The sequence below is a fragment of the Hyla sarda genome, chromosome 10 (genome assembly GCF_029499605.1).
Source record: "Hyla sarda isolate aHylSar1 chromosome 10, aHylSar1.hap1, whole genome shotgun sequence".
Classification (NCBI taxonomy): Eukaryota; Metazoa; Chordata; class Amphibia; order Anura; family Hylidae; genus Hyla; species Hyla sarda.
Genome location: NC_079198.1, coordinates 107,917,742 through 107,944,636, shown reverse-complemented (window position 1 = coordinate 107,944,636; position 26,895 = coordinate 107,917,742). Strand labels below are relative to the sequence as shown.

General features: G+C 43.9%; 1 protein-coding gene across 4 annotated transcripts in view; it reads left to right on the top strand.

Moving 5' to 3' along the window:
• Positions 1–26,889, top strand: part of JAM3 (junctional adhesion molecule 3) — a 148,801-nt gene extending 121,912 nt beyond the window's left edge. For all 4 annotated transcript variants that reach the window (XM_056544478.1, XM_056544479.1, XM_056544476.1 and 1 more), the window contains 8 exons: positions 8,694–8,759; positions 8,991–9,104; positions 10,372–10,524; positions 17,879–18,081; positions 18,191–18,290; positions 18,835–18,964; positions 21,492–21,546; positions 25,858–26,889. In XM_056544478.1, coding sequence (XP_056400453.1) covers positions 8,694–8,759; positions 8,991–9,104; positions 10,372–10,524; positions 17,879–18,081; positions 18,191–18,290; positions 18,835–18,964; positions 21,492–21,546; positions 25,858–25,893 — 857 coding nt within the window. In that variant the 3' untranslated portion in view covers positions 25,894–26,889. The remainder of the gene's footprint in view (positions 1–8,693; positions 8,760–8,990; positions 9,105–10,371; positions 10,525–17,878; positions 18,082–18,190; positions 18,291–18,834; positions 18,965–21,491; positions 21,547–25,857) is intronic.
• Positions 26,890–26,895: the final 6 nt, after the last annotated feature.

Here is a 26,895-nt window from a genome sequence, read left to right as displayed (position 1 = left end):
AATTTGTACACATTTTTTGATAGTTTAGTCCGGTTTTGAGGAATCCGTTTTTCATCAAAAACCTGAAATGGGAACTGTATTGCAAAAACATGGTGTAAATTAAGCCTAAGCCACCTGTCTCCCACATCCTGTACATAGGAAGGAAAGCAGATTTAAGGCAGTCTGCAGGGGAGTATCACATTAGCTGTGTAGAGGGCACCCATAGCAAACAATAGACTTCTGAGCTCATATCATGTATTACTGCACCCATATTATAAGAACCGGAACATAGGTGCTGTACCGTGGGCCTGGGAATGAATAAACCCTGCAGACCTAAACTTTCTAACTCCAGGTCACTAGAGATGAGCGAACTTACAGTAAATTCGATTCGTCACAAACTTCTCGGCTCGGCAGTTGAGGTCTTATCCAGCATAAATGAGTTCATCTTTCAGGTGCTCCAGTGGGCTGAAAAAGAGGGATACAGTCCTAGGAAAGAGTCTCCTAGGACTGTATCCACCTTTTCCAGCCCACGGGAGCACCTGAAAGCTGAACTAATTTATGCAGGATAAGACCTCAACTGCCGAGCCGAGAAGTTCGTGACGAATCGAATTTACTGTAAGTTCACTCATCTCTACAGGTCACCACTAACATATTGCATATAATCATAGCCATAGTCTTACAATGGTATCTGTCATTTAAAAAAAAATGTTTATGATACGGGCTTAAAGAAGTGCGCACTTTGCATGTTGCCTACCGGCTCTGTGTCACATGACCTGGACAGACTTTCTATGTTAGTCTATAACAGTGGTCTCCAACCTGCAGACCTCCAGATGTTGCAAAACTACAACTCCCAGCATGCCCGGACAGCCGTTGGCTGTCCGGGCATTCTGGGAGTTTTAGTTTTGCAACATTTGGAGGTCTGCAGGTTGGAGACCACTGGTCTGTAGGGTCGTCCAGTACACAGTGAGAAGAGAAGCACATGGCAGCTCTTCCTGCTCGTCCTTGTTATGTCGGGATCCGCACACTCGGACTGATAAAAACATGTCCCCAGGATGTGTCTGCAGTTGTATTTATTGACAGGTACTCTTTTAAAGGGTTACTCCGCCCCCTAGACATCTTATCACCTATCCCCCGATCTCTGCTGTGGCACCCCAGACATCCGAGCGAACTTCGCGATGACTGGCGATGCAGGGCAGAGGCTCGTGATGTCATGGCCGCGCCCCGCTCGTGATGTCATGGCCGCGCCCCGCTCGTGATGTCATGGCCGCGCCCCGCTCGTGATGTCATGGCCATGCCCCCTCAAGGCAAGCCTATGGGAGGGGGTGTAGCCGTGACATCTTGAGTGGGTCACGAGCCGTGACATCACCAGCCTCCGGCGCTGAACTCGATGCTCTAAACGAACACCGGGTGCAGCACGGAGATCGTGGGGGGCCCCAACAGCGGGACTCCCAAGATCAGACATCTTATCCCCTTATTCTTTGGATGGGGATAAGCTGTCTAGGGGTGGAGTACCCCTTTAAGGGCCCTGATCTCTCACAGATCTCATATTGAACATGAGAATTAGGGAAGGGAGTGGGGGGTCCACTAGGGGCAGAATGTTAGGCTTAGGCCATGTTCACACTACGAAATTCCGTGTGAACTTAACATTAGTGTGAATGGGTCTCCACGAGACCCGTTCACACTGTGCAATTTCCGCGGCGGACAATTCCACCGCTGAAATTGTTCTGCGCAAAGAAAGAACATGTTCATTCTTTGAGCGGATTCCGCGAGCATTGCATAGCCGTCAATGGTGACGGCTCAGTGCCCCATGGCCCTAGTGCCGAGGTATCCTCAACGGTGGCCGCCAGGCGGAATCTCCGCTCACGGAATTCAGCGAGCGGAGATTCCGTAGTGTGAACGCACCCTTAGATGGCTGCTGGTGTTGTCCTGGGTGACTTAGGCAGTGAGCAGGCCCATTGAGGATGTGCTATGACCTGATCCACCAGAATACTCGGCTGCTGTACATTCGGGCCCAGTGTGTTCCTGACGTATTTCTAGGCTTTGTTATCGTGTGGCGGATGTTTCCTCTTGATGCAGGATATCTCTTTCCTTCGTAGTTATGACTCGCATTCTTCCTGTCAGTGCAGGTTCTTCATCATCTTCCCCCATTTACACATGGAAAAGACATTATTCACAGTGGAGGTGAAGAGTGCAGCATACGGATTTCCAGACTCCAGTACATTTTATCATGAGGAAGTAAGAGTTAAAGGGAGTCTGTGATAAATTGTCACACAGTATAATCTCAGCACTAGGTAGTAGTAATAAAATCATACAGCCATCAATGGACTTCTGCTTCTGGGCCGATCACTATGGCTTATTTCAAATATGCAAATGAATAGCCAGTGCCCACAGGGTGGGGCCCATTGCGCAGCATTTCCAGCTCTCACTAAATATGATTGACAGCCCTTGTGCTGTATAAAGTGGAAACTCCAGTCATCTGTGCCGATTGGCAATGGTATTGGCTGGTGATGGGCAGTGCCTGGTTTCCTACAGACATGATGCTGCCCCCACCATGATCACTGTAGGGATGGTACTGGCTGGTAATGGGCAGTGCCTGGTTTCTTACAGACATAACACTTAGGTTAGGTTCAGACTACGGAATTTCCGGGCAGAAAATTTCCGGCCCGGAGATTCCGAGTGCGGCCAGCGCCGGCTGAATCATAGACTGCAATGTGTTCCGCGCGGATTTCCGCCTGAAGAAAAAGCAACCCCTTTCTTCAGGCGGAAATTTCTAAGCGGGTTTTCCGTTCACAAATTCCGCTTCACAAATTCCGAAGTGTGAATTTGTGAACGGGAAACCAATTCACTACACTATACATGTTAGCAAGCGAAATTTCCGCCTGCAATTTCAAAGCAGAATTGCAGGCGGAAATTCCGTAGTCTGAACCTAGCCTTAGGCTACGTTCACACCTCAGAATTTCCAATGCGGAATTCCACATTGGAATTCAACGAGATTCTGAAATGTGTCCGCAGAAAGAATGAACATGTCCATTCATTCTGCGGACTCAGCACGGAATGCATTGCCATCTGAGATCCGGCGCCCGTAGTCTGACATATTTGGTCATACCGCCCAGCTCTATGGTCCCTCCCATTAAAACATATTTTCGCTATTTTTTGCTATGGCTTTTTTTTCAGCTGTGAGACACTTTTTATATCTGTGGTCTTTGACTATGACCCTCCAGATGTTGCAAAACTTCAACTCCCAGCATGCCCGGACAGCCGTTGGCTGTCCGGGCATGCTGGGAATTGAAGTTTTGCAATATCTGGAGGGCCACAGTTTGAGACCACTGACTTAAATAGACAGGGCTGAGTCTTTCCAAATCCTGTCTTTTCACCTGAATATACTACAAAATCTAAAACCATCTCAAAGATGATCTAGAAAAATAGGAGGCCGCAGAGCTAGATTTCAAGAGTCTTAGCAAAGGGTCTGAATACTTTATGTCTGTACCAAATTTTAGCACAAGGCCTCAAAATGTGAAATGGGTCTGAAAACCTATTGTATATGAGCACCAATTGTAGTGACCGGTGTCTGGACCATACAAGGCTCAGGAGCCTCCTGCCTTGGGGTCTGGTTCTCCTCTGTGGGCTACTTGACCCCTCGGCTGGCTGCGTCTGTACTCTGGAGGGGGACGTTGGTTTAGTACAAGGGATTTAGTGGCTTCCTATTCTGACTTTTTACGGAGCCCCCTCCCCCATAGAATGACCTCATTGTGATCTCTGTGCCTGGTACCTCCACCATGTGCTCATCCCCTTCACTTCTTATCTTCTCCAATGTCTCAGACCCCCAGATGGGGTTGTAGGGGGAGGGGAGGGGGTACTGCACGCTGCTCTGGAAGAAAATCCTCATAGGTGCATTGGGCTTTATGAAACATTTCCACAACATTCTTATACTTTTGTCTTTTCTATTTCTTTTTTTTATTTATTTTTTTATTAATTTTTTTCTTCTTTTTGATTATCTGGAAGGAAGTTTGCATAGTAAATTGAACAAAAACACATAAACCTATATTTCCTTGTGCCACCACTGCTGCCCCGTTCTGCCCGAGCCTGGTGTTGGTGTTGGCAGGGGAGCTGCCCGCGCTCAGCCAATGGACCAGTGGCTATTTCCCCCTTAATAAACCAGAAAAAATAAAAATAAATATATATATATATATATATATATATATATATATATATATATATATTATTATTATTTTTCATTATTTTATTATTATTATTTTATTATATTATTTTATTATTATTATAAATTATTTTATTATTATAATAATAATATTAATTAGTTATTTAATTTATTAAACTTTATTATTTCATTATTTTATTATTTAATTGTTTTATTTATTTATTTTTTATTGATTTATTTTATTTTATTATTATTATTTATTTTTTTGTATCCCAAGGCTTACTGTGGTCTCTGTGGGCTGCTACCCTGGATCCATGCCATGCCGCAGTTTTTTCCCATCCAGGGTGCCTCCAGCCTTTGGCTGTCCAGGCATTCTAGGAGTTGTAGTCTTGCAACACCTGGAGGCACCCTGGTTGGGAAACACTGCCATGATGCCGCGTCTACTGGGAGATTCTGCCCTAGAAGTAGATGATGGGACGGGGCATGATCCAATAGGAAAGTGTGTAAAATGGATGTACAGGCCCAATTTACTAATATGGGGAAATAGATGGCCGTGTGCATGAGGCCTTATGGCAGAAGCATAGTGGCTGTAAACAAGGCTGCTGGGATAGACGTAACATGGGTGTGAGCATGGAGTGTGTCCAAGTAATCCGAGTGATGAGGGGGGGGGGGGTAAGCCTGTGAGAGGATGATGTGAGGAGCGACAAGACGCCGAATAATAAGGGATAAAGACGAGCGTCATCAGGGGACTGCTCCCAAATCCCAAGGCCTTCTCAACTCTTAACATTGCATTCTTTCTTGGGGGTTGGATGTATTCTTTATCTATATTGGGACTGATCATCTCCCCCCTATCCATGATAATTCCCCTGCCGTACAATAAAGCGTTCAGCACACATGCTAAATCAGTGGTCTCAAACTGTGGCCCTCCAGATGTTGCGAAACTTCAACTCACAGCATGCCCGGACAGCCGTTGGCTGTCCGGGCATGCTGGGAGTTGAAGTTTCGCAACATCTGGAGGGCCACAGTTTGAGACCACTGTGCTAGATGAATGAAGGGAGCTGCACATAGAGGACATGTTCGAACAGACATGGGGGTGGGGGGGGGGGGGGGACACATTTACTTCCTATACACAATCCGCGAGCATCAGAGCGATGCTTGGGTCATGCGCGGCAGGTCCCGGCTGCTGATAGCCAGGGACCTGCCGGTAATGGCGGACATCCGCGATTACGCGGATGTCTGCCATTAACCCCCTCTACAATCACTAAAATGGATGATCGGATCGCCTGCAGCGCTGCCGCGGCGATCTTATCAACCAGAACGGCAGACGGAGGTCCTCTCACCTGCCTTCGCCGCCTTCCACGGGTCTTCTGCTCTGGTCTGAGATCGAGCAGACCAGAGCAGAAGATGACTGATTACACTGATTAGTGCTATGCACTATGCATAGCACTGAACAGTATTAGCAATCGAATGATTGCTATAAATAGTCCCCTATGGGGACTTTTAAAGTGTAAAGAAATAAAAGTAAAAAAAAATTTTAAAAAAATCCCCTCCCCAATAAAAATGTAAATTGTTAGTTTTTCGACATTTAGCCCCAAAAAAGTGTACAAATGTTTTTTATTAACATATTTGGTATCGCCACGTGCGTAAATATCCGAACTATTAAAATATAACGTTAATTATCCCGTAGGGTGAATGGCGTAAACGTAAAAAATAGTCCAAAATTGCTGCTTTAAAAAAAAAATTTTATAACATTTTATTCAAAATAAAATTTATTAAAAAAAAGTCAGTTTTATACGTGCAAATGTGGTATAAAAAAAAAAAAGTAACTGCGCAAAAAATGAGCCCTCATACCGCTGCTTATATGGAAAATTTAAGTTATAGGTCAGCAAAATAGAGGGATTTTAAACACGCTCATTTGATTAAAAAGTTTGCGATTTTATATATATTTTTTTTGTTAACAAAAATGTTTTCATTATATAAATTTTTTAGGCTGTATAATAACAGAAAAGTATGTAATCATGGGTATCACTTTAATCGTATTTACCCACAGAATAAAGAAAACAGGTCTATTTTACCGTAAATTGTACAGCATGAAAACGAAACCTTCCAAAATTAGCAAAATTGCGGTTTTCTTATTTTCCCCACAAATTTTTTTTTAGTTTGCGCCATACGTTTTATGGTAAAATGAGTGATGGCATTACAAAGGACAACTTGTCGCACAAAAAACAAGCCCTCATACTAGTCTGTGGATGACAATATAAAAGTTATGATTTTTAGAAGGCGAGGAGAAAAAACTAAAACTTAAACATTTTATTTTCTGAGTCCTTAAAGGAATATTCCAGAATAGGAAAATTAGGAAATAGGAATAGGAAAACATTCCTTCGTTCCCCTGGTGCCTCCGGTAACCCACTCCGGTCTCTGCCGTGATCCTCTTCCTGGTTGCCGGTGGTCGGCGAGTCATACCGCACTCAGCCAATCACAGGCTGCAGCGAAGTCCCGACTCGGCCGGCGATTGCCTGAGTGGCAGTGTGATTTTTTTTTTCTTTACGGCAGCGGGGAAGGAAAACATCACACTGCCGCTCAGTGCGGTATGACTTGCCGACCACCGGCAACCAGGAAGAGGGTCGTGGCGGAGACCGGAGTGGGTTACCGGAGGCACCGGGGGAGCGAAGGAAGGTATGTACCTCTTTATTTTTTTTACTACTGGCAGTATGGAGGACAATTTTCCTATTCTGGAGTACTCCTTTTAAGGCCCAAATGGGCTGAGTCCTAGGGTAATGCTGTGCACTCAGGGGTTAATGTCCCCCTAATTTTGCTGTGTTTATATGACATAGGAATTATTATTCAATAGAGGGATCTCCGGTGAATACGTGGCTTCCCATGTACCAGGGGTCCCATCGTTCACTTTGTAGATAATATATAATGAATATACCTGCTCAGGGGGCTTCTTTCCCCTTGTGTTTTGCACTGTGGGGGATTAGAGGAAAGTGGGGTTTGTTTATTGGTAGAGAATTGGATTTCTGGGACTCTGTGGGAAGTTTTTATAGCTTTGTGGTCTCCCGCCCCCCCCCCTTTATCTGACTCCTCTTTCATGTGGGGAATGTGAAATGTTGGATCCCAGCTCTGGAGGAAGCGGCTGACATGAATGTGTTCTTTATTGTGCTGGATGATAACACTCGCTCATCCCAGAACAGATGAAGGATTCCAGCCATGCAGACAGCTGACAACCCCCCCTCCTCCCGGGCTGTGACCTACCTCCTTCACTGGCAGGGACGTCAGGTACTACAGCTCCCACCATGAGGTCATGTTGTTTAGTCCACCAGAAAGAGTCCATCTTCTTCCATAGGTTTATCTAGGGCTCGACAAATCCCAGAAATACTTAGGTTTTAGGATTGTTTTCTATGAAGTTGATGTTCCTAAACCACTAAAAGAGTCAAATTGGCTGATACAGTCTACAGCAGTCAGTGTTTTCTAACCAATTTGTCTTCAGCTGTTGCAAAACTAAAACTCCCAGCATGTCCGGACAGCCAAAGGCTGTCCGGGCATGCTGGGAGTTTTTGTTTTGTAACAGCTGAAGACACACTGGTTGGGGAACACTGCTCTAAAGCATTATAGTATCTGAAGGGCTGAAGTGTCCCGTGTATGAGAGAGATAGGTGTGTGTGTGTGCGTGCGTGCGTGTGTGTGCGCGCGCGCATATAAATATATATTTATAATAATATATATATATATATATATATATATATATATTTTTTTTTTTAATTAACCCATGTTAACCATGATGTTCTCACTATTTCTGTATGACTTCATGCCTGCCTGTCCTGTCCACCTGATAAAGGGGTCTGCCTATCCCGAAACGCGTTATAGTATTGGTATTTTAGGAATCTTATTTATTTTTTGCCTACAGGTCCCAGGGCTAGTGTTTGCTTTCTGGCTTAGTTTTACTGTAGAACATTAACTACAGATGTGGCTGCATTTTTTTATTTTTATTTTTTTAAATAATAATTATGTATTATTATTAGTAAACAGTAGAGACGTGAAGATCAGCTCACCCAATCAAGGTCCCGTCCACAGCACGGCAAGTGTGCGGCAGCACCAACAGATATAGAAAGGAGAAATTTGCCAGTGTGGAAAGTGCAGAAAATCCCTTTAATGTATAAAATCCAAAACACAGGACAAGGTAACCAAATTACGCGTTTCAGGCGTGTACCACCCTTAGTCATTATGACTAAGGGCGGTACACCCTGAAACGCGTCATTTGGTTACCTTGTCCTGTGTTTTGGATTTTATACAATAAAGGGATTTTCTGCACTTTCCACACTGGCAAATGTCCCCTCCCTAGTAGTATTAGTAGTATTAATTTTAATAAAAATATACATAATATAATTAAAATTATACATATTATTATATCCTTTTTCAATAGCATTAAGGTGCCATGTGGTTCAATCCTGTGAACAGTTGGGGAGGGGGCACATGGTTCAGTCCTGGGAGCGGTGGTGATTGGCGGATGGTTCAATCCCAGGAGCATTGATCTAACATGTCTTCTATTTCACTTGCAGGCTGCGCGGTCACGGCGGTTGAGTTATATTCTGCCAACACAAATCCAGAGGTGCAAGAATTTCAGAGTAAGAATCCAACTTTTTCCTAGTCATTGAGGACTGTCCTAATAGTGATATGTCTTCGTGTAGGTCTGCGCCTGCTCTGTCTGACTTCAGACAGTTCTCGGGGGACTTCATGTAAGTGGCAAAATGAATAGAAGGCATTTATCATGGAGGGTGTAGGGATGACGGGGGGGGTTACTGTATATGAGGGGTCGTCTCTGGGACCTCCTTGCTGACGTGTCTGTCTCTCACCAGGAGTGGAGCTGTCATGTATAATCAAAAACACAAACACAGACAACCCGCGCGTCGAGTGGAAGAAGATGCGGAATGATGACGTCTCTTACGTTTACTTTGACAAAATGATTCAAGGTGAGTGTCTATCCAGTTCCTTAGCCGCGCACCCCTTATCTACCATGTGTGATTGTAAGACTTGGCCCATTCATTGGTGACTTAAAAGAGAAACTAATGGACGACAGGCATTTATATCTGTAACCTGATTGTGAGCTGTGCATTTGTGCTTTTTCATATATGCAGGGTTCAGGTGCCCATGGGGTTGGGTTCACTGCCTAAAGTGCCCAGAGTGAGAGGTCTGTTGCCTTGGGTGTCCATGGGGCAAGGCCTATTACTTTTAAAGGGTTATTCCGGTGAAGAAAAATTTTTTTTTCATATCAACTGGCTCCAGAAAGTTTAAGCAGACTTGTAATTTATTTCTATTAAAAATATTAATCCTATCAGTACTTATCAGCTTCTGAAGTTCAGTTGTCCATGAACCTCTGTTTGTGAGCAAAGCAATATCCAGTATTCTATGTATGCAAAGGAGCAGCAAGTGCCCACAGGGCAGGGCCACAAACAGAGGCTGTCAATCAAATTCAGGTGGAAGAGGAAGCAGTGACAGGGGATGAAAATGCTGGGAACTTAACGGGGTATCCCAGTGAAAAACTAAAAAAAAAATTCTTATCAACTGGCTCAAGAAAGTTTAAACAGATTTGTAAAGGACTTCTATTAAAAAATCTTAAATCCTACCAGTACTTATCAGCTGCTGAAGTTCAGTTGTTCTTTCTTGTCTGACCACAGTGCTCTCTGTTTGTCTCAGAAACTATTCCAGAGTAGTAGAGGTTTGCTTTGGGGATTTGTTACTACTCTGGACAGTTCCTGAGACAGCAGAGAGCACTGTGGTCAGACAGGAAAGAACAACTGAACTTCAGCAGCTTATAAGTACTGGTAGGATTTAAGATTTTTTAATAGAAGTCATTTACAAATCTGTTTAACTTTCCTGAGCCAGTTGATAAGAATTTTTTTTTTAGTTTTTCACTGGGATACCCCGTTAAGTTCCCAGCATTTTCATCCCGTCACTGCTTCCTTTTCCTCCTGCATTTGATTGACAGCCTCTGTTTGTGGCCCTGCCCTGTGGGCACTTGCTGCTCCTTTGCATACATAGAACACTGGATATTGCTTTGCTCACAAACAGAGGTTCATGGATCTAAATAAACACCTATGAGAGGGCTTTATACCCCTTCCTGGTGCTGAGGTTACACTATATATATGCCATCATCTCGCAAATTATTTTTAACAACGCAACTTGAGCCTTGAATCCCCCTACCCTGCTCCCACAATGCCACCATTTTTCTTTTTTTAGGAGACTTGAGAAATCGGGCCGAGATCAAGGGTGGGATTTCCCTGGTGATTTTCAATGCCAGCCGCACAGACACCGGGAGGTATCGCTGTGAAGTTGCTGCAGCTGAAGACCAGAAGAGGTTCGCAGAAATCACTGTCAACCTAACAGTAACAGGTAAAGCCCCCGATACATGGGCATCAATAGCCCTTACAGCAGTGTTTCCCAACCAGGGTGCCTCCAGCTGTTGCAAAACTTCAACTCCCAGCATGCCCGGACAGCCAACGGCATGCTGGGAGTTGTAGTTTTGCAACAGCTGGAGGGACCCTGGTTGGGAAACACTGCCTTACTGGCTAGTGTTGTGGTGTGTGAATGTGACAGGACCTGGGTGTAGGATGATTATTCTGTATCTGTTTTTGTTTAGTGTTTTTGTTTTACTTGATGAATTCCTTTTTTTATTTTATTTTATTTTTTCTTGTTTTAAAATATTGCTGAAATACAGATTTAAATAAACCGAACACGCACATAGATGTGAACTGTGGAAAAAAAAAACAAAAAACTGAGCATGTGGTTTTAAAGTGAACTCGCAGCCTTTTTATTAGCTGAAAATCTACAAATCCGGAGCGGTGGAGTATTACAATATTGGCATCCGCGTAATCGAGGAGCAGATATTCGTGAACCACTATCTCCAGCTTTTGCAACCAATTTTTTATTTTTTTATTTTTTTTTATTGTTTTGAGGCAACAATGGTCTTGATTGAGAATCTATTTTCGTTTTTTGTATCTACAGCATATACGCAGAACTCCATGGTAACAAACTACAAGCAAACCCTTTGTAATCTGATGCTGCATTTATACTCCCTTCCATTCGTCCACTACATTTTGCATGTTGGCGAAATTTAGGGGGTGATAGATGAGAGTGGTCATACTACGTGTTGTTTGTTTGTTTGTCCAGAACAGTGGTCTCTAAACTGTGTGGCTCCAGCTGTTGCAAAACTACAACTCCCAGCATGCCCGGACAGCCGACAGCCACAGTTTAGAGACAACTTGTCTAGAACCATTGGGATGATGTTGGTGAGCAATTGGAAGTAAATACACTGCTCAAAAAAATAAAGGGAACACTAAGAGAACACATCCTAGATCTGAATGAATGAACTAATCGTATTAAATACTTTCGTCTTTACATAGTTGAATGTGCTGACAACAAAATCACACAAAAATTATCAATGGAAATCAAATTTATCAACCCATGGAGGTCTGGATATGGAGTCACACTCAAAATCACAGTGGAAAACCCCACTACAGGCTGATCCAACTTTATATAATGTCCTTAAAACAAGTCACAATGAGGCTCAGTAGTGTGTGTGGCCTCCACGTGCCCGTATGACCTCCCTACAACGCCTGGGCATGCTCCTGATGAGGTGGGGGATGGTCTCCTGAGGGATGTCCTCCCAGACCTGGACTAAAGCATCCGCCAACTCCTGGACAGTCTGTGGTGCAATGTGGCGTTGGTGGATGGAGCAAGACATGATGTCCCAGATGTGCTCAATCGGATTCAGGTCTGGGGAACGGGCGGGCCAGTCCATAGCATCAATGCCTTCCTCTTATAGGAACTGCTGACACACTCATAGGTGGCAGTGTCTGTTTGATTTTAAAATGTCATTGTTGTCATGGTTTACAGCCTAATGGACTGCAGCCTTAGGCTAAGATAATACATACCATAACCTTATTACAGTGTAGTTGGCATTGGCCATAGTATTGGGTGTTAAACAGTTTCCCCAATACATCCTACACTGTGTTACTCAATGAACTTTATAAGACCTTGACACTACAGGTATTTTTAATTCACGTCTGTCTTCATAATATATATTGAATAAAAGTAAAGTTTTATTATTAGGGGTAACGAGCAATTTGTGTCTAGTTGGCACTGTGTTTTCTGTAATTGATTGCCTTCCCTAATAAGGGTATCGGTGGTGTTAATCCCTGACACACTCCAGTAACAAGAGGTCTAGCATTGTCTTGCATTAGGAGGAACCCAGGGCCAACAACACCAGCATATGGTCTCACAAGGGGTCTGAGGATCTCATCTCTGTACCTAATGGCAGTTAGGCTACCTATGGCAAACACATGGAGGGCTTTGCGGCCCCCCAAAGAAATGCCACCCCACACCATTACTGACCCACTGCCAAACCGGTCATTCTGGAGGATGTTGCAGACAGCAGAACGTTCTCCACGGCATCTCCAGACTGTCACTTCTGTCACATGTGCTCAGTGTGAACCTGCTTTCATCTGTGAAGAGCACTGGGCGCCAGTGGCGAATTTGCCAAACGCCCTGCACGGTGTTGGGCTGTAAGCACAACCCCCACCTGTGGACGTCGGGCCCTCATACCACACATGCACATTTGTGGCCTGCTGGAGGTAATTTTGCAGGGCTCTGGCAGTGCTCCTCCTGCTCCTCCTTGCACAAAGACAGAGGTAGGGGTCCTGCTGCTGGGTTGTTGCCCTCCTACAGCCTCCTCCACATCTCCTGATGTACTGGCCTGTCTCCTGGTAGCGCCTCCATGCTCTGGACACTACGCTGACAGACACAGCAAACCTTCTTGCCACAGCTCTCGTTGATGTGCAATCCTGGATGAGCTGCACTACCTGAGCCACTTGTGTGGGTTGTAGACTCCGTTTCATGCTACCACTAGAGTGAAAACACCGCCAGCATTCAAAAGTGACCAAAACATCAGACAAAAAGCAAAGGAACTGAGAAGTGGTCTGTGGTCACCACCTGCAGAACCACTCCTTTATTGGGGGTGTCTTGCTAATTGCCTATAATTTCCAACTGTTGTCTGTTCCATTTGCACAACAGCATGTGAAATTGATTGTCAATCAGTGTTGCTTCCTGAGTGGACAGTGGGATTTCACAGAAGTGTCATTGACTTGGAGTTACATTGTGTTGTTTAAGTGTTCCCTTTATTTTTTTGAGCAGTGTAGGTTAGTGGCTCACCTTACTCCTAAGGCCAAGACCACACACCGTGTAACGCCTATATACACTGAATGAATGATAAAAAAAAAAAAAAAAAATTGCACAATTGCAGGCATTCTAGGCTAGATAGTAATAGACTGTTTTTAATGTGTATAAAAGAGAGAATAAGATATATAGTACCGTATATACTCGAGTATAAGCTGACCCGAATATAAGCTGAGGCCCCTAATTTCACCCCCAAATCCCAGGAAAAGTTATTGACTCGAGTATAAGCCTACGGTGGGAAATACATCATCCCCCCTGTCATCATCCAGACCCCTGTCATTAACACCCTCATCATCATCATCATCACCCTGTCATCATCCCCCCTTCATCATCATCCCCCTATCATCATCCCACACCCCCCCTTCATCATCCCCTTGTCGTCATCCCCACCCCCTTCATCATCCCCTTGTCATCATCCTCTTATCATCCCCCCCTTCATCATCCCACACCCCCCCTTCATCATCCCCTTGTCATAATCCTCCCCCCCCCCCCCCCCCTTCATCATCCCCTTGTCGTCATCACCACGTCATCATCATCACCGCTTGTCAATGTCTGATACAGTGGTCTTCAACCTGCGGACCTCCAGATGTTTCAAAACTACAACTCCCAGCAAGCCCGGGCAGCCATCAGCTGTCCGGGCTTGCTGGGAGTTGTAGTTTTGAAACCTCTGGAGGTCCGCAGTTTGAAGACCACTGCGGCCTTTGACATCATCCAGCCCCCTCTCACCCCCTTTAGTTCTGTACTCGCCTCCGCTCGGCGCTGGTCCGGTGCTGCAGGACTGTCCGGTGGGATAGTGGTTCCGGGCTGCTATCTTCACCGGGGGGGCCTCTTCTCCGCGCTTCGGGCCCAGAATAGAGGCGTTGCCTTGACGATGACGCAGAGGGACATTGGTAATGAACGTACCTCTGCGTCGTTGTCAAGGCAACGTGACTATTCCGGGGCCGGGCCCGAAGTGCGGAGAAGAGGCCCCCCCGGTGAAGATAGCAGCCCGGAACCACCATCCCACTGGACGACCTCCCCACCGGACAGTCCTGCAGCACCGGACCAGCGCCGAGCGGAGGTGAGTACAGAACTAAAGGGGGTTGGAGGGGGCTGGATGATGTCGAAGGCCGCAGTGGTCTTCAACCTGCGGACCTCCAGAGGTTTCAAAACTACAACTCCCAGCAAGCCCGGACAGCCGATGGCTGCCCGGGCTTGCTGGGAGTTGTAGTTTTGAAACCTCTGGATTTCCGCAGGTTGAAGACCACTGAGGGCGGAGAGTTCACTCGAGTATAAGCCGAGAGGGGTGTTTTCAGCACGAAAAATCGTGCTGAAAAACTCTGCTTATACTTGAGTATATATGGTATGTTTGTGCGTTAGAGCTGCCCGATTTGGGGGGAAATGTCATACTACAGTTAGAGAGGTAAATATTGAAATTTCGATATGGGATTACAATATAATTAACAGATGTTGAAATCCCCCCATTTCATGTCACTATCTATGCTTAAACTACAAGCCCCAGCATGCCTTATTGTCTGCTACAACCCCCATATCTATGCTTGAACTACAAGAACCAGCATGCTTTAGTAAGGACCTGTCATAGCCTAGTACTGTATAGCCTACTTTAAAGTACAACTACTCCTATCATGCAGTACATCCCTTATGAAGGTGTTGTAATATATGTAGCTCTAGCAGGGGTATGTGACAGTGTAAGGGCTGGGTTCACACTACATTTTGTCCATACATTTGAATAAGACGACCGGGGGCAGATAATGACTCCAGTCGGCTCATTTTTTTCCCCATGGTTTTCAGTCCGGCCAGAAAACCGGATACGGGGCAAAAAATGAGCCGACCAGAGTCACTATCTGACCCCGGCCGGCTTATTCAAATGAATGAGATACGGGTCGGGTACAGCTGGGATACGGGAGAGCCCGGTTTTCCCATCCCCCAGCCGGATTTGGTCCCCATATGGACAAAATGTAGTGTGAAGCCAGCCTAAGGCAGTGATCTCCAAACTGTGTACCTACAGCTGTTGCTCCTTTCTTAGAGCATGCGGAGTTGCTGTTTAGAGATCTCCCTTTGCAACTTTTGCTTTAAAAGCTTTTTCTAAAATTGTGCAGCTATCGCGTGTTCTGGTCTACTTTTTCCAGGGGTCATGAATTTATCATCTGCGATTTGTTGCAAAGCCCTCAATTTATCCCAAATCTACACCAGTCCTCGCTTACAAAACTGGCTGTGGCACATTATGGCGCAACTGGTTAAAAAATTGCAGAGGGGAAAGCATACAAAAAAAAAATGTGTATTAACTCTATGGGGGAGATTTATCAAAACCTGTCCAGAGAAAAAGCTGCTGTGTTGCCCATAGCAACCAATCAGATCACTTCTTTCATTTTACAGAGGCCTTTTAAAAAATGAAAGAAGCGATCTGATTGGTTGCTATGGGCAACTCCTCCGGACAGGTTTTGATAAATCTCCCCCGATATTTATCACGTGCCATGTGACCATTCTATGAATTTGGACAGTCTTGTTGGACTCTGCTGGATACAATGTTTATATCCTAAACCACAATAGTAAGCAGCGACCCATTGTCTCCCAGTAGTTTTAGATCGACAATGTTTTGCTTTGTATAGTACTCATTCTGTATTTGGCAGATCACAAGCACTCTCTGTGGGCTTCGTTCCGAATTTAATTATTCTGAGTTCCATTGTGTATATACGCACGGGTCCTGTGCTGCCTTGAGGTACACACTAGAGATGAGCGAACTTACAGTAAATTCGATTCATCACGAACTTCTCGGCTCGCCAGTTGATGCCTTATCCTGTATAAATTAGTTCAGCTTTCAGGTGCTCCGGTGGGCTGGAAAGGTGGATACAGTCCTAGGAGACTCTTTCCTCGGACTGCATCCACCTTTTCCAGCCCACGGGAGCACCTGAAAGCTGAACTAATTTATGCAGGATAAGTCATCAACTGCCGAGCCGAGAAGTTCGTGACGAATCGAATTTACTGTAAATTCGCTCTTCTCTAGTACACACCTCTGTTTCCTAGCCCTCTGGCAGTTACAGGCCTGTGCAAGGAGGACGGCTGCTGTATGTGTGCGTAGGCAGAGCCACAGGTATCTTAGAGAACATTTCTTTATAGTCCTCTGATGTCCTTTAACCTGAAAAAAATAAATAAAAAATTTCCATTCAATAGGGGTGTGTGTGTGTGTGTGTGTGTGTGTGTGTATGTATGTATGTATGTATGTGTATATAATATTTTATTATTTATTATTAATAATTATTTTTAATCTTTTTATTTATGTATATTTTATTATTAAAATATATATAATATATATTAGGGCTGCACAATATATCGCAAAAGCAATCGAATCGCGTTTTTTGCTTTTTGCGATAAAGTGATATGGCCCCCCAGGAAAACGTGATTATCTGCCCGGGCTGGCTCCCGTGGCGGGGACCGGCCAGAGCAGGTTAAAACTAATTTAAATACTAAAAGTCAGTGTTTCCCAACCAGGGAGCCTCCAGTTGTTGCAAAACTAAAACTCCCAGCATGCCCGGCTGTCCAGGCATGCTGGGAGTAGTAGTTTCACAACAGCTGGAGGCACCCTGCTAGAAAAACACTTGGCTAAGTGCGCAGGGAGAAAAATTAAAAAAAACTTCTTCTGCTCACCTAGTCCCGGTGCCTGCAGATTCGTCTCCGTGCGCTCCGGAGTTTCCTCTCTTCTTAGTACAGGCAGTAGGACCTTTCCCTTTTCAGCCAATCGCTGGCCGCAGTGGTGTCACGTGTCAAGCCAGTGATTGGCTGATGGGGAAAGGTCTTGTACTGCAGTAATACACTAGGTTTCCCGGGTCCTGCGGAAGATTTGAAATCCGCCCGGGAAACCTAGTGTATTACTGCAGTACAAGAATACAAGAATGTGACAAGGTGGGGGGGGGGATGGGACCATGTGGGGGGAGATGTGAAATAGGCAGTGGGCATAAAATAGGTAGGTAGATGTGAAATGGAGGCGATTGGATTGGGGGGGATTTCACTTTTTATTTATTTTATTTTTTTTTTTTTTTATATCTCATCGCAATATTTAGGCCCAAAATCGCAATCGCACATTTTCCTCAGATCCTGCAGCCCTAAAAAATATATATTTTATATAAAAAAATGTTTTTTTTTGTTTTTTTTTTGTTTTGTTTTTTGTGGGTGTATGCGCAAACTGAGGATCAGCCCCATTGTCATTCAGTGAGGCTTATCCTTGATTGATTTTATTTACTTGTAGAAACTATGGTATTATCAAGCATGCGACTTATTCCTATGCTGGGGGAAACCCTATTCACAATCATGCATGGGATGCGAAATCTGCATGAAGTCTGTCCTGACTCTATACCTATGTCCTTCACCCCCCCCCCCTAATGCTTTTGTGACCCGGAGCAGCCTTGGCTATGTGTTTCAGAGCTGAGGGAACAGCTAGTTTTTCCTTTATGCATGGACTCTTCCTACACCCTTTACATCTGCAGCTTTCTAATCCATTTCTTTCTCAATTCCTCAGTGAAACCTGTGACACCTCAGTGTAGAGTACCCAAAGCTGTGCCTGTGGGCAAAACCGCTGTCCTCCATTGCCAGGAAAACGAAGGATACCCCAATTCTGTATATCGCTGGTACCGGAACAGTGAAGCCCTGCCTGATGACTCTAAAGCCAGCATAAAGTTCCTAAACTCCTCCTTTACCCTCAACTCAAGTTCCGGGATCTTGGTGAGTGACTTGTCTGTATTTATGACGTTGTGATCCGGTGTGTTGTGGCAGAGACTGATTTATTATTATTATTTTTTATTTTTTTTTCCCCTCCTTTCTTTCCTTTTAGTTGTTTTCTGCTGTGAACAAAGGAGACATGGGACAGTATCACTGTATAGCCAGCAATTCTGCCGGTTCCGCGCGTTGCGATGCACAGCTTCTAGAAGTTTGTAAGTACTCCTTCCTCTTAGGCTAGGTTCACACTACGGAATTTTAAAGTGGCAATGGGATTTTGCTGCACAGTGCACACTACGGAATTTCCGTGGCAGATATTCCCTTGCTGAAATTCTGCCACCCCAAAAAAAAAGAACTTATCATTAAATTATTATTATTATTATTTATTTAATTATTATTAGAGATGAGCTAACTTACAGTAAATTCGATTCGTCACAAACTTCTCGGCTCGGCAGTTGATGACTTATCCTGCATAAATTAGTTCAGCTTTCAGGTGCTCCGGTGGGCTGGAGACTCTTTCCTAGGAATGTATCCACCTTTTCCAGCCCACCAGAGCACCTGAAGGCTGAACTAATTTACGCAGGATAAGTCATTAACTGCCGAGCCGAGAAGTTCATGACGAATCGAATTTACTGTAAGTTCGCTCATCTCTAGTTGTCACTTCAACTGTTTAGTATTTTGTTTGTTTGTTAGTTTTTTTCAGTTTTTTTTTTTTTAACAATAATAAATCTTATACATGTGTTTTCTCCTCTCCCTCAGATGACTTGAATATTGGCGGCATCGTTGGAGGAATCCTGGTTGTGGTCGTGGTGCTGGCCCTCATCACAGTTGGCATATGTTGTGCTTATCGGAAAGGTTACTTTGCAAACAGCAGGCCCAGTGGTAAAAGGTTAGAAGCAGCTTACTAAATGTCTATTGGCTGATAGAGTGGTCCCTCAACATACAATTATTATTTGGTTTGGGGGCAACCATTGTATGTTGAGTACATAACTCTATGGTAATTGGTTCTGAAGGTCCCCGAAATGATAACCCAGAATAAGAAAACCTGAAAAAAAAAGCACAAAAATAGTACAACTAAGCAATGTACCTATGTTTATTAGTGAGAAGGAGCAAGTGTAAACAAGTAAATTACTTTTATAGAAGGATGGGAGCTTTACTGCCCGCACCATTTTACTTCCCAGTTAGTATTGATAAATGCCCCAGACACTCATTTATTAGAGCCCTATTACCCTGACACCCGTGTAAAAGCTCTGTTAATGAGTGCGTACAAGGTTAGCGCTTATGTTGTGATAGAGCATCAGGCTGTCTAACAGCCAAAGGCTCTCTGGGGGTGCTGGGAGTTGTAGTTGTTGTTTTGCAACAGCTGGAGGCACCTTGCTTAGGAAAGACCGGTTCACAGTGACTGTTAATCACTGTACACACAAATGTCACCATAGGGTACTAACCTCTATTTTAGGGACCCTAAAGGGGTACTCCGGTGGAAAATAATTTTGTTTCATAGCAACTGGTGCCAGAAAGTTAAACAGATTTGTAAATGACTTCTATTAAAAAATCTTAATCCCTCCAGTACTTATCAGCTGCCGTATGCTCCACAGGAAGTGGAGTTGTTCTTCTCTGTCTGACCACAGTGCTCTCTGCTGACACCTCTGTCCATGTCAGGAACTGTCTGGAGCAGGAGAGGTTTGCTAGAGGTATTTGTCTTTCTCAGGAACTGTTCAGAGTAGGAGCAGAGGTGTCAGCAGCGAGCACTGTGGTCAGACAGAAAAGAACAACTCTACTTCCTCTGTAGCATACAGCAGCTGATAAATACTGGAAGGATTAAGATTTTTTTTTAATAGAAGTAATTTACAAATCTGTTTAACTTTCTGGCACCAGTTGATTTGAAATGTCTTTTTAGCACCGGAGTACCCCTTTAACCCCTTGCCGCAGACCCCTTACCCCTATCGGCAGCCGGGACCCGTGGCTAATGCTGGACATCGCTGATCGGCATGAACCCTTTTGACCCCACTATCAAAATTGATTGCGGCAACTAAAAGTGCCGAAAATCAATTGCCTGTTGCTCAGTGTAGGTGAAATCACAGGGTTCTGATAAGCTGACAGGGCAGCGGGAGGGCCCTTATCTGCCTTCTTTGCCCTCCTATCGGCGCTCCTATGCTTGTAGCCAGCCATGGCCTGCTGCAGCTATGGAGCGCCAATAACACTGGTCAATGCTGTTCCAATATTCCAGCATTTTTCAGTGTTTGCAGTTTGGAGATTGCAAGTAATAGTCCCCTATGGGGACTTTAAAAAGAAGAAAAATGAATTGTGTATTTTTGGTCTCTTCATAAACCAAAAAAAGTTAATAAAGCAATGATAAAGTTCTTAGAGCTTTGGAGCACTTTGAACAAAGGGTTTTCCTAAGCATGTTGTAACTTCTTTGTGGTCCAGTGTTCTGTAAATCATGGGTGGTGCCCATGTGCAGCATGATCCATCTGTGTGGCTTAGAAAAAGTTGGAGATTTAGTACGTGCACAATAAAGGGTACATTTTAAAGGAGTACTCTGGTGCAGGAACACTTATCCCCTATACTTTGAATAGGGGATTAGTGTCTGATCAGGGAGGTCCAACCAGTGGATCCCCCGCGATCTCCTACATGGCATCCGAACGCTGTATCTCCGGCTCTTCCATAGAGATACATGGAGGGGGCGCGTTGGCCACCGTTTCGTTTGGGGGTCGACGCGCTCAGTTCCTGGGGGCTGACTGGGTGCCGTGCAGGGGGTTCCCAAGGGTCAGACACCCCGCTATCAGACACTTACCCCCTGTCCTTTGTATAGGGGATAAGTGTTCATGCACTGGAGTACTCATTTTACATATTGGTTGCCTTTTATTTTATTGTTGAAACACTTGTATAGCCTTGGTAAAAACTTCTGTGGACTGTGTACTTGGGGCAACTCATCAGTCTGTGCACCAACCCTTGAAGTATAGAGCCATGTTTCCAACCTTAGTTTAGTGGTTACGTTTGGGACCTTGTTCTTTGCCCTTCTTAGGCTGGGGGTCACACATGCCAGTTTTGGGTTTGTTTTTATTTTTTAATGTTTTCTGGTGCATAAAGACCTCACTAGAGGGGTGCAGAATATTCCTCACATTTCCACCACTATCTAAGTGTGACACCCCCGGATGTCCCTATTATCCGTGCTTCTCTTGTGTCCATCGGAGATGTGATTCAGCCACCTCTGGTACACTGAGCTGACTGTGACTTGATGGATAACCATCTTGAAACTGCAGGGCTGACTCTTGAACAACCCACCCTTGTCCTATATCTTTTCCAAGGTTTTATTTTGCAGTTTCATTGTGAGGGTTTAACATGTTTGTTCTTTTCAGCGAAGTCTGGGCTTTTATTTTAGTGACTTATTTTTTTTCTTGTTCTCATCCTTTTAGTTACAAGAATGCTTCAAAGACAGATGGTGTAAACTACCTGCGGACAAGTGATGAGGTGACTATATACAAACTACTACCAATGTGTAGTTACGGGTCCAACATCCTGTGTATGTTGTTTCGTGATATAATTGAAAAACAGGGCTCTGAATTCTGACACAGTGCTTTAAATCCAACTAGGGTGCCTCCAGCTGTTGCAAAACTACAACTCCCAGCATTTTCCACCAGAGTATCCCTTTAATGGTGGTAAAGAAAAGATGTTGCATGCCTCAGGCCAGCACTAGACGCTGACTCTATACACCAACAACATAGAAAGCTGTACGCACTCTTTAATGGAAAACTGTCACATATTTTCTCCCGCACTATCCACCGGTATTGGTGGATAGTGCGGGAGACGCTGATTTAAAACGAGCCCTACCTTGGTCTGATCTGCGGCGCCGTTCGCCCGCAATTGCAGTTTTAATCTGTGTGTATATCCTGCTGTAACTGGCAAAGGCGGGGCTTCTGCGGGCTAACGGACACTGACGTCAGCGCCGCTCATGAATATTCATCCCTCCCTCTGGTTAGGAGCGGCGAAGAGAGGGAGAACAGGAGGGATGAATATTCATGAGCGGCGCTGACGTCAGTGTCCGTTAGCCCGCAGAAGCCCCGCCTTTGCCAGTTACAGCAGGATATACACACAGATTAAAACTACAATTGCGGGCGAACGGCGCCGCGGATAAGACCAAGGTAGGGCTAGTTTTAATCAGCGTCTCCCGCACTATCCACCAATACCGGTGGATAGTGCGGGAGAAAACATGTGACAGTTTTCCTTTAAGACTGCAGGCAGCAGCACATTCTCCTCTATGTCTATGCTAGTGCTTACCCAACCAGGTTGCCTCCAGCTGTTGCAAAACTACAATGCCCAGCATGCCCGGACAGCTGAAGGCTGTCCGGGCATGCTGGGCATTGTAGATTTGCAACAGCTGGAGGCAACCTGGTTGGGTAAGCACTAGCATAGACATAGAGGAGAATGTGCTGCTGCCTTCAGTCTAAAAGAGTGCGTACAGCTTTCTATGTTGTTGGTGTATAGAGTCACCGTCTAGTGCTGGCCTGAGGCATGCAACATCTTTTCTTTGCCACCATTTAAGGGGTACTCTGGTGGATAATATATATTTATATATTTATTTTTATAATAATAAGAAATATATTTATTATTATTAACTTTTTTTTTTTTTTTTTTTTTAAATCAACTGGTGTCAGAAAGTTAAACAGATTTGTAAATTACTTAATCCTTCCATTACGTATCAGTTGCTGTATAATACAGAGGAAGTTCTTTTCTTTTTGAATATCTTTTCAGTCTGACCACAGTGCTATTTGCTGACACCTCTGTCCATGTCAGGAACTGTCCAGAGCAGGATAGGTTTGCTATGGGGACTTGTTCCTACTCTGGACAGTTCCAGACATGGACAGAGGTGTCAGCAGAGAGCACTGTGGTCAGACAGATAAATAAATAAATAAAAATAAAAACTTCCTTTGTAGTATACAGCAGCTAAATACTGGAAGGATTAAGATTTTAAATAGAAGTAATTTACAAATCTGTTTAACTTTCTGGCACCAGTTGATTTAAAAAAATAATAATAATTTCCACCGGAGTACCCCTTTTAAGTAGCCTAGGGTGCCCTGATCACACACAATTTTTTTTTTTTTTTTTTTTTTTTTACAGCTTCTAAATACACCCTCCCGTTTTGAGATATGAGGATTTATAGTTTGTCTGAAAGTTCAGGGAATCGGTCAGATGGGTGTGACCTTAATTTAATAGTAGGAGTAATTATCAGGTGATGGGTGGGATTATACAGTCAGGGGGTATGAATGTTGTACATTATGGGATGTGTATGCTTAATACTCACCTCTGCCTTGTACCCTGAATTGTCAGACAAACTATAAACCCTCATATCTCAGGAAAGAGAGTGCGCATAAAGGATCTGTAAGAAGCTGTCTGATCCGGGCGTCCTAAGCTATTTATAGTGTATCTGTCGCTTTAAAAAAAAAACTAATAATAATAAAAGAAATAAACTTTTGACCGTTCAGGATCTGAGTGTTCAGACCCTGATCAATTGTTAGAGCAGGGGGTAAAAAAAGTGCAGCTGACCAAGACAATCCTATAAACTTGCATTGTAAGTTTGTTTCGCTGCATGTTCTTCTCTCCACTACTTCTAGCTATCAGTTGCGGTGTGAACACTCAGACCCTGTCCAATGAAAACTTTTGTCTCTACAACAAAAAGTTTTTAAAAGTAACAATGCCCACTTATTGATAATACAATCTAATAATTTTTGGGTTGGCCACAGGTTCTCTTTTAAACCTATAAGGACTATAAACAATAGGGGTATACATAAAAGTCTTATAAACATAGTTAATAAGGTTGAAAAAAGATCAGAGTCCACCAAGTTCAGCCTATAACCCTAATGAATCCCTACTGAGTTTATCCAGAGGAAGGAAAAAAACCCTCATACTAGAGGTAAAAATTCCTTCCCGTCTCCAAATATGGCATCAGAATAAATCCCTGGATCAACCTTCTGTCCCTATAAATCTAGTATACATAACCAGCAATGTTATTATTCTCCCCTTTTAAATTATTTTACAGAGTTCACCATGACCACCTCCTCCGGGAGAGAATTCTACAGTCTCACTGCTCTTACAGTAAAGAACCCCCGTCTGTGCTGGTGTAGGAACCTTCTTTCCTCTAAACGTAGAGGCTGCCCCCTTTTTATAGATACAGTCCTGGGTATAAATAGATCATGGGCATCCAACCTATCCAGATCCATTTGTAACAGTTCACTGTCCTCTTACCAGTTTTATTAAAGCGTTCTCCCATTGTTGCTGGGCTACACAGTTTGCACAGTTCAGCGTGAAGAGATGCCGCTCGCGGTTCGCTCGTTTGGCATTGAAGGGTTGCCTTGGCAACCCAACCACCCGGCATGAGCTGCTTCTCCCCACACTGACAGTGTGGCACAGCAACGCTGGAGGTACACGCTAATTTTATGAGTGAAGGTGTTTATCAGGTGTTTTCTGTGCGCCATTTTTGCACCAAAAGAAGTTGGAAATATTTTTCAAAATGTATCAGGAAAACGTGACACTACTCATTTCTATGACTGTATCAGGCAAGCCGAGTATCTATATATTTTTTTGTTTGTTTGTTTTTGGTACATAGCAATTAATTATGTGGAAAACATGTATTGCACCACTCTTTGGCCATAAGTCCCTGCATGTCAGGCGCAGCATTTTCTCCACCAATGGCTTTAGACGGTGAAAGTTCACTGCCCGAATTGTTTGGCCATTCCGGTGAGGACCTTGATCTCCCAGCAGTTACCTGACCTACTCGCTGCATATGGCTCTCCATGGACTGTTCATGCAATGATGGGAGTTGGGACCCTTTTACCCATTGAGACCAGCGTGATGCAATGTCAGAAGCTCAGTGAAGATTCTCAGTCACAGCTCAGCACAGAAGGCTGCAGTTGTCCCGTGTAGAGAGCACAGCATGATTTATTGCTGGGGGAAAAGATGGCTTACAAGAAAAGACATGTAGTGTGTGAGGCTGACTGTTTTCAACACAGCATGCACACAGATAGTGAAAGTGAAAGCAAGTGGCTGGCAGCCATTACACAGAGCTGCACTGACTTCTGGGAGTTGTAGTTTGTGCTGAAAGCAAGGAAAATTGTATTTAGGAGACATCAGGGCCCAAAGGAGCTGCCAAAACCACATGGATAACTAGAGGTGACACCGAACAGTTATTTTGGTGGCAGTTTTGGGCATTTTTATTTTTCTTAACTTCCCCGGAGTACCCCTTTAAAGGGTACCTCTCATCAAAAAAAACTTTTGATATATGATAGATTAATGTATGCAGAATAACTTTCCAATAGCATGTTATTAAAAAATATGCTTCTTTCTATTTCATTTTCCACTTTGAAGAAATGACCACTAGGGGTCTCCCTACCAGTCCTGGCAGTAAGCATTTCAGACTCATGCTGGAGTCCTAAACACTACGAGCTGCCAGTCTGCTTTGTTCACAAAGGAGGACACTCAGAGCTGCCAGCCTGCTTTGTTCACAGTCTGTTTGGCTGTGAACAAAGCAGGCTGGCAGCTCTGAGTGTTTAGGACTCCAGCATGAGTCAGAAATGCTTGCTGACAGGACTGATCGGGAAAAATACAATAGAAAGAAGCATATTTTTCCTTAACATGCTATTGGAAAGTTATTCAACATTCATTAATCTAAAATATATCAAAAGTTTATTTGATGAGAGGTACCCTTTAAGGTTTTAGTAGATAAACTTCTTGTGTATCCTAAACTGTTTTTAAATTATTATTTTTTTCTTCTTCTCCCCCTTCCAGGGCGATTTCAGACACAAGTCTTCATTTGTTATTTGAAGAATCTATATATATCTTAAAGCGTCTTTGGGAAAAGGCTCTGAAAAATTGCACTGCAAAGGGTGAAGACCACGCATCACTATGAACCGTTTTCAGTTTTGCCAAAGCATAACCTGTCTACCCTCAGCCGAAAACCACGACCTCGGCTTCCTAAGTGCGGGAAGATGGAAATGTGGAGACGGATTGTTGAACTGTAAGAAGGTGGGGGCGCGGGGGGGGGGGGGGGGGTCTGGATCCAAGTATCAGTATTAACACCAACACTGCCAAATACTGAAACCTTCTATTTTTTAAACCTGACAGAAAATCAGACGACTGCGCTGGAGACTTTTCTATTAATTAACTTTTTTTTTTTTTTTAAATCTGCAAAAGAGAGGCTTCTCTCGTTCTGTTTTTTAAAACTTTTTTTTTCTTCTTTTTATCCAAAGCACAAAAGCTTCAGCACTGAACAAACCATTTTAAAAGTGTTCTTTTTAACCTATTTTGGGCAAGAGATGAGATGGAGATTTTACTGCTCTTCTCTGAGAAAGGGTTTCGGGTCACTTGATGTTTGTTTCTGAATGTAAATAAGTTTTCCTTCACTTAGACGAGTGCAGTTCAAGGATTGAGTTCTTCTCGTACGCTGCATTGTTTTTAGCCTTGAATCTGAAGTGACTGAAGTAATGTATTGCACTCGGTGGTGTCAAGCTCTTCCGCCTCCGTTTCCAGCATACATGGGGTTGGTCCTCTAAATGGGATCGCTGGTTTTAAGAACTATTTTATATACGTATTAGTCATGCAGTATTTGGACATAGCAATTGTCAGTGTGTGGTGGACGCTCTGTACATGTATCTAACATCCTACCGAAAACACATTGTTGTGCTCATCACATCAGCATTATTGTTATCTGCTCATACTGTAAAACCGAGAAACTTTTTCTCCTTTCTTTGTACAATACAGCTGTATTATTCTGTTTCACCTCACGGGTATCTGAAAAAAAATATTTTTGCTTTGAAACCATCAGCA